The 7944-nt window shown below is 31.3% G+C and overlaps 1 protein-coding gene across 2 annotated transcripts; it reads right to left on the reverse strand.

Moving 5' to 3' along the window:
* Window positions 1-4078: 4078 nt before the first annotated feature.
* LOC108807255 (DNA repair protein recA homolog 3, mitochondrial) lies at window positions 4079-6395 on the reverse strand. 2 transcript variants are annotated; one of them, XM_018579516.2, is made up of 8 exons: window positions 6141-6395; window positions 5997-6054; window positions 5677-5894; window positions 5432-5519; window positions 5164-5345; window positions 4925-5071; window positions 4715-4849; window positions 4079-4648 (listed from the first exon to the last, which is right to left on the reverse strand). In XM_018579516.2, the coding sequence occupies exons 1-8, from the start codon at window positions 6195-6197 to the stop codon at window positions 4232-4234; spliced, it is 1302 nt and encodes a 433-aa protein (XP_018435018.1). In that variant the 5' UTR covers window positions 6198-6395; the 3' UTR covers window positions 4079-4231. The 2 variants fall into 2 exon arrangements, with proteins under 2 accessions (XP_018435018.1, XP_018435019.1); XM_018579517.2 differs by having other exon boundaries at window positions 5173-5345; window positions 6141-6394.
* Window positions 6396-7944: the final 1549 nt, after the last annotated feature.

Raw genomic sequence — 7944 nt, forward strand, 5'->3', positions numbered from 1 at the left:
TCCCATTTCATCCAAATACATTTTCTCTAAGCCGTGGGTAAGTTAAAAAATAAGGATCCTGTTTTTGCTTTTAGTCTTTTGCCTTAAAGACTTTTTTAACCATTGGCATTATAATCCAATCCATCCAAATAATCAAAAACATATCCTTTTCAAGCCATGGGTTAGTAAAGCCTCTTCTTGTCTTAAAACCTTTTTTAAGCCGTGGGTATTAAGTTTTCTTTAGGGGCAAATGGACAATCAAGCCGTAGGTATAAGTCAAATAAAGATCTCTTTTTGATTTCTCAAGTCTCTTGTCTTAAAGACTTTCTTAACCATTGGTCTTTATAATAATCCAGAACAGATCTTTCTGAAGCCTCTTCTTGTCTTAAAAACTTTTTTAAGCCGTGGGTATTAAGTTTACTTTAGGGGCAAAGGGACAATCTGTTTTTGATTTCTCAAGTCTCTTGTCTTAAAGACTTTCTTAACCATTGGTCTTTATAATAATCAAGAACAGATCTTTCTGAAGCCGAGGGTAAATAAAAAATAAGGACCTGTTTTTGATTTTAGTCTTTTGTCTTAAAGACTTTCTTAAGCATTGGTCGTTATAATCCATCAAAATAATCAAAAACTGATCCTTTTCAAGCCGTGGGTTAGTAAAAGCCTCTTCTTGTCTTAAAAGACCTTTTTAAGCTGAGGGTAATAAGTTTCCTTTAGGGGCAGTAAAGGGACAATCAAGCCGTGGGTGTAAGTCAAATAAGGATTTGTTTTTGATTTCTCAAGTCTCTTGTCTTAAAGACTTTCTTAACCATTGGTCTTTATAATAATCAAAAACAGATCTTTCTTAAAGCCGTGGGTAAATAATGAATAAGGATCTGTTTTTGATTTTAGTCTTTTGTCTTAAAGACTTTTGGTCGTTATAATCCAATCCATCCAAATAATCAAAAACAGATCATTTTCAAGCCGTGGGTTAGTAAAAGCCGGTTCTTGTCTTAAAAGACTTTTTTTAAGCCGTGGGTAATATGTTTTCTATAGGGGCAGCGAAGGGACAATGTTCCCAAAATAAGAATCTGACAGAACACTATTAGATTAGTGTCTGTCTAAGATCTTATTGGGGGTTCTGAAGTGGAAAATTAAAACATCAAAACAAAACAAACCAAAAACAATCCATCTTTGGGTTTTTGAAAGAGTTATTTACCTTAATGATGACAGGTTTCACACGGAGGAGTCGCTGCAAAAACATTCTGCTGCTATAAAACCAGTGTATGTTGTTGTTTTGCATTACGCTCTTCCATCTCTCTCGATCACCCTGTTTCTTCTCGTTGTGAAGCTAACTAAAACACTAGTAAGATACACCATAACCACACACATTATGAACCTTCAAATAAAACTACAAAAAAAATAAAGACGCAAGCTTTGAAACAATAGCATAAACTCTTTACCATTGTCTAACTAACGACAGGGCTTGTGAGATTAAGAATTTGTGACGTTAAAAACAAACAACACTTGGATCTTTTTAGTACCAAAATCAAACAGGTCGGATCCAATCTGTATAAAAACAAGAAAATCAATCGAACTATAAACCGAACAAGACAATCAATCGAAGAAGAAAGATTCACACGAAACCCTAACACAGCGAGAAACACAAACAAATCGGGATGGAATCTAAAGAGAACGAAACCCTAAATCAAAAATTGCAATCGAACAACAAAGGAACAAGAAAATCAATCGAACGAGAAAGATTCACACGAAACCCTAGAATAGAGCCAGAAACCCAAAATCAATCGGACGGGACCTAAAGAGAGATCGAAACCCTAAAATCAAAATGGAGGTCTAAAATCCTTAAAGAAAATTACAATTTACAGAGAGAGAGGGAGAGATCGAAACACTTACTATAATAAATGAATCAGATCATTTTCTGCAAAAGTTTGGAAGAGATCGAAACACTTTACGAAGGTTGAGAGTTCTTCAGATTTTTCTTTTGTGATTTGGGAGAAAAAAGTTCTCCCGTTTCTTTCATTTATTATTAATAAAAAGGTATTATCGTTTTTTGTTACGCATGTTTTTATTGCGACACGTGTTTTCGTAACGGTTATAATTTAATTTTTAGGTCGGTCTCGGTCTCGTTAACGGTTTAGTTATATTTGAAAATTTGAGTGGATTTATCCTCAAATCAAACCGGTACTTCATTCACCACTTAATTCGGACCGGTGCTTTTCCCACTATGTCTAACTATTACGCCGTCGTTTCTATTATTTATCTGTAATTTGTTTAGCAATTTCCAGTTTTTCTTTTATTTTTGTAATTAAAAATGGAGGTAAGAACCATGTTTTTTCTTAAAATCAAACTCACAAAGATATGATACATATTTATAAAGATTTTCAAAAAAAAAAAATAAAAATTGTTACCTAAAATTATTTTGAAAATAAATGTTTCAATTTTTTTATCTTTAAATAAGATTTTATTAAATTTTTATTTCTATATATCTATAGAATAAGGTCTAGTTGTCTTTTATCTAGAGTTCTATTGATTTTAGGTAATTTTGATTATTTTTATGTTCTCGATAATTTTAGTTGGTACTTTTGCAATATAATTTGAAAAATAATTATAAATAAACAACATAATATATTAAATTTTTCATATCAAACTTAATAATAATAAATGAAAAATAAAATTTTGTAAAATTTATAATTATATATATGGTATTATTTTTTGTCAGCACATGTATAAAAGTGATGCTTGACAAAGAAATAATTATATATATGACATCTGTAATAATAAATAGTAGTTAAATTTATTTATATTGATTTGTCATATTTTCATAATTTTAGACAATTTTTATTTGTCATGTTCTCAATAATATCAGTTAGTAGTTCTGTTTATATAATTTGTAAGAGACTTCTATACTAACACCATAATATATTAACTTTCCATCTTCAAACTCAATAATCATTAGATATATATTTAATTCATGGAGATTTGATTAGATAATTTATCAGAAATTATTAGAGAATTTCTCAGAAATTATGTTAATATAAACTATCCAAAAGTAAATTTATTTTAAAACTAAAAAGAATTCGTATATAATTTTTATCTTAATTTTTAATAATAAGAAACAAAAAAACATAACTAAATATTAATTAAATAATTTTTTTTATAATCGAAAATGAAATATTCAGTGGATTTAAAATTTGCTTATTAACAATGAATGCAATGATATAGAGAATTTTTCAAAAAATATTTATAATTGCGTGAGAGTTTCTAAAAACTTTAAACGGAATAACTAATATTTTTTTGAGGAAATGTTTTGTCATATATAAATAATTTGTTGTTCAATTTAAACTATGATAACATAGATAATAATTTATCAAAATATAGATTGATATATTAATAAATAAAAATAATTTTATGCCTGCAACCAAATGCCTAGTACATATATATTTATACTAATAAAAGGGACTATCCGAGGCTTTAGGGAGCGTTCACATCGCTTTAGAGATCCTCTTCGAAAAAAGCCACGTGGCATGATGTTTTGTTTTATATTTTTTGAAATATTGATATAATGTATAGTTTTACATTTTAATATTTATGATAAATATAGTTTCGAAGATAATAAATAATATGTAAACATGATGTAAAAATAAGTTATTATGATGTTCAAATCATAATACATAATAACTATTAGTAAAATAATTATGTGCATATGTATGGATAAAACACGTAGTTTAGTTTTATTATAAGAAACTGCTTGAAAATCCACCTTTGTGGTGCTTCTAGGACCCAAAAAATTCGGATCCAACTTGAACCGAGTCCAAATCTGAACCAAATACTGTATGTTGTGTATGCTTTAAGACCCGAATAATCTGAGCCAAACTAAAATTGTGGGTGCAAAGAATTTGAACCCAACCCGAGTCTAAACTGAAACGGCCAGCCTAATCACCATTATTGCATAAATAGTATTGTCCTGAACCTTGGGGTACACTAAAAGTCATTACAGCTATAAGAAGTTTTGACCCTTCACTTGTCTACTGATTATCATCAAGCCTTAGATTGATTGTTTGTTTAATCTTAAGGTGCTTCATATCTGTTGCACATCTTCATCGAAATACAAGATCTAATTCATGTCACATCAGATAAAATAGATTTAGCTCACACTACATTACACAGGGAGAGTGAAAACCGAACCCAATCCACATTAAACCGGAAAAAACTCCAAACCCAACGAAAAATATCATCCTTAACCGGAGGTGACTGATCATGACTCAACTACAGCAGAAGCAGTAGCAGCAGCAGCAACAGGAGCTGGTGCTTCATCATCTGTATTCTCAGATGGAACCAAAACTCGACCAGCATCTTCTTCTTCCTCGGATTCAGACTCCTTATCTGCAGCCTCATCAACGATAAGCTTTTCTTTAAGCTTGGTCATAAGCTCTTCTTGAACCGGTTCATTCAATCTCAGAAACTTCTTCAAAGCCTCTTTTCCATGGTAGTTCTTCCCGTTTAGATTGTAGAACGTTCCGTTTTTGGCAATGAACTTGTGCTTAATGCTCAGTTCGATTATCTCCGTGACCTTGCAGATCCCTTTCCCAAACTCAAGCTCAAACTGCGCTGTTCTAAACGGCGGTGCAAGTTTGTTCTTCACTATCTTTACAGCAACTTGACTTCCTATTGTCTGCACACAAGTATACACAGTTTCAAACACAAGCAGATGCAGTAAAGGTAGGTATTGGATACTTACATCTTCGCCTTTCTTGACAAGTCCCACTCGCCTGATATTCAGACGCATAGAAGCATAAAACTTCAAGGCATTGCCACCACATGTTACCTCTGTTGGACCTCCAAATCCTCCGAACGTAGAAAGCTTTGCTCTCACCTGAATAGAAAACAAGATACATTCTCATAAGAGGTACAATTTTATCTACAAATCTCAGCTACAGAAGTTCAATACCTGGTTTATAAAGATGAGAAGAGTTTGCGATAACGATAAAGAGTGGCTCAGTTTACGCAAAGCTTGGCTCATCAATCTTGCTTGCATAGCCATATGAGCATCCCCCATCTCTCCCTCAAGTTCTCCTTTAGGTACAAGAGCAGCCACCTGTCAGAAAAAAAACACATGAAACAGTGAGGAGAGATCTATAGAGCTCGGACCAAAGGCATTGATCCATTATTACATCTCATAAGAATCACCTTACTTACACTGTCAACAACAATAACATCAACCGAACCACTTCGGATTAAAGTGTCCACAAGACTAAGAGCCTGTTCGCCACAATCAGGCTGTGATAGAAGCAGGTTCTCTGTATTTACACCGATTGCCTTAGCAAGTGACGAGTCAAGAGCATGCTCAGCATCTACAAATACACATGTTCCTGTACAGCAAAGAAACATTCTTTAATCTTTAGAAAGCTCACACCTTCAACTCCCAATATGGTTCTGCAAAGAAACATGTACTAACCTCCTTGTTTTTGTGCTTCAGCAATAACATGAAGAGCAAGTGTTGTTTTTCCAGATGCTTCAGGACCATATATCTCCACAACACGTCCCTATATTGAGTATACATAAGCATAACAATAAGAAGCAACCCAAAACCTGAGACCAGTAGTAATACAGGACCATTCAAAGGATACACAGACCAATCTATTTACCACTAAAGGAACCAATCTAAAAATAACAAGAAGACATATTCTAGAGGAAAGATACCTTAGGAAGGCCACCAACTCCTAATGCTAGATCAAGAGCAAAAGACCCGGTAGAGTAAACCGGGACATCTCTAGGAGAAACAGCACGACCGAGCCACATGATGGAGCCTTTGCCAAAAGAACTGGTAATCTGATCAAGTGCTTGCTGGAGAGCAATCTCCTTTTTCGACATACCTTCCTCAGATGATGCATTTCCATCTGACTTAGACTTCTTCTTAGCTTCAAAAGAAAAAAAAAAGACAATGCCTTTGGCTGTAAGAACGTCAACGAACTTCATCAAAACCAATTCAATAGACACAAAGGTAAAAGCTTTTAACTAACCTTTAGCAGCAAAACCTCGGAGCTGAAACGATGTGCCAACCACACCTCTAGTAAACACCTGCAAAAAAAACCCTCACGGCAACCTTCTCAATAAGCAGATTTGACAACAAAGAGACAACATTTGGCGACCCAATTAAGCAATACCTCAGAGGAGAAGAGAGAGCGTCTTAGTAAAGAGGCGTTTCGGAGAATCCCCGCCATAGAAAACAGAGTAAAGCTTCTTCTTTTAAACTACAGGTAAACAGAGTAATTGGCATACAGGAAAACTATGGCGAATTCGAAGCTTGCCCAGAAGAGAGACTCATGCGAACACTGTTTCCAACTGTAGAAAGGCAGAGAAAAGCGAGTACCTTTTTAGGGTTTTAGGTTCTCTCAGTTTCAAAGCGAGGAGGTTTTTGTCCTCTGTTTTTCCAAGGGAAGTATAAACCGAATTATTACTTGGTTTGTTTAAACCGATAAATTAAATTGATCCGGTTTTAAGTAATCTCAGTTTTAAAAAATGTCATGTTTAAAAAAAAATACTAAGAGTTTTTCTAAGGCATACATAAAAACAATTTTTATTTTTATTTTTTATCATGTTAAAAAACTAGTTTACATTTCAACACTATTATTTTCATATTTTAACTATACCGATTGGAAAAAAAGCATAAATGTATTTTTTAAACTTTTTTTGTTTAATTTTTTGTCTGATTTTATTTAAATTTCAGTAGAGTTAAAATTACATTTTATAAAAATAACTTTTATATTTATATTGTATTATATTTAATAATTATTTAATTTAAACATATCCTTTATTTTTAATAAATATTTATTTAAATATACAAATTCTAATAATTTGGACTTTGTAATTTTTTGTTAAAATACATTAAAGTGTTAAAAATCAATATTTCAATTAATCTAATGAACCAATAAATTTAATTAGTTATTTAACTATCAATAAAAGTTTTTATTTGATTAGTATTGATTTAGTTTTGTATTTTTTAATGTTCACTTACAATTAATTTTGATAATATTCTTTTATTTATACAAAATATGATATATAAGTTGATGTAAAAATAGTTGTAATTATATTTTATTTATTTATATTTATTTTATATATATTATTTTAACGGTGATATATTTATGTTATGATTGAAAAAATATAAGATGGATTTTTGGTTATATTTTCTTTTATCGACTGTCCATGTAATTTAGATCAAGTGGTAGAGTTTTTGGTTTATATTATATTTAGAGGAAGAAGTAAATTTGGCCAAAAATATGCAAATTTTTAGGAAAATCAATGTTATTACTTGTGGTTTGAACATGTGAAGCTGATGGGCGTTCTGTTGAACAAAGAGGGGGTTTGAATAAAAATCCTTAACAAGATTCACGCGGTTTACTACTTTTATTTTGATGGCAAACAGTTTATCTATGATGGAGAGAATACGCTTTTACATTCGGAATTTTGCCCAAAAACTACATAGAATTTCTGCGATTTCTGAGAAAGTTTTTTCAGCCAGGTAAAATTATTTTGCCGGTACTATCTCACTATCCTATTCCTTATTATTATGTTACTATTTTGTATCAATTTAAGTGACTATTTAAGGAAAAAAATTGATTCATTTTAAATGATGTTTTCAAGATTTAATGTAAAAAGTAAATGTAATTTGATATTTGACGATTTATATTCTGCAGTATTAATTTTTTTATTGTATTTGTTTTTGTTTTCAGGGAAATGAGAGAAATTAAATCAAAATTTGTAATTTTTTATCAGTATGCAAAAACTTTAAAGCTTATTTGGTGGAGAGCGAGTACATGTATCAAATATATAAAATTTATATTAATATTTAAATATTCATTAATTGTTATAGTTTGTATATTATTTAGGAGAAATAAATATTTGAAAAAAATATATGCAAAAATTTAGGAAAACCAATTTGTGATCTCTCTCTCTTTCCCTCTCTCCCTC

This window comes from Raphanus sativus, chromosome 6 (assembly GCF_000801105.2).
Source record: "Raphanus sativus cultivar WK10039 chromosome 6, ASM80110v3, whole genome shotgun sequence".
In the NCBI taxonomy this organism is placed as follows: domain Eukaryota; kingdom Viridiplantae; phylum Streptophyta; class Magnoliopsida; order Brassicales; family Brassicaceae; genus Raphanus; species Raphanus sativus.

What these genes read in the sequence shown, in the direction of transcription:
- LOC108807255 (XM_018579516.2), bottom strand. Translation starts at nt 6,197, where the DNA reads ATGGCGGGGATTCTCCGAAACGCCTCTTTACTAAGACGCTCTCTCTTC. An exon ending in TGAAGCACAAAAACAAGGAG is followed by an intron (nt 5,346 to 5,431) that starts GTTAGTACATGT and finishes TTTGCTGTACAG; the next exon opens with GAACATGTGTATTTGTAGAT. An exon ending in TTGTTGACAGTGTAAGTAAG is followed by an intron (nt 5,072 to 5,163) that starts GTGATTCTTATG and finishes TTTTTCTGACAG; the next exon opens with GTGGCTGCTCTTGTACCTAA.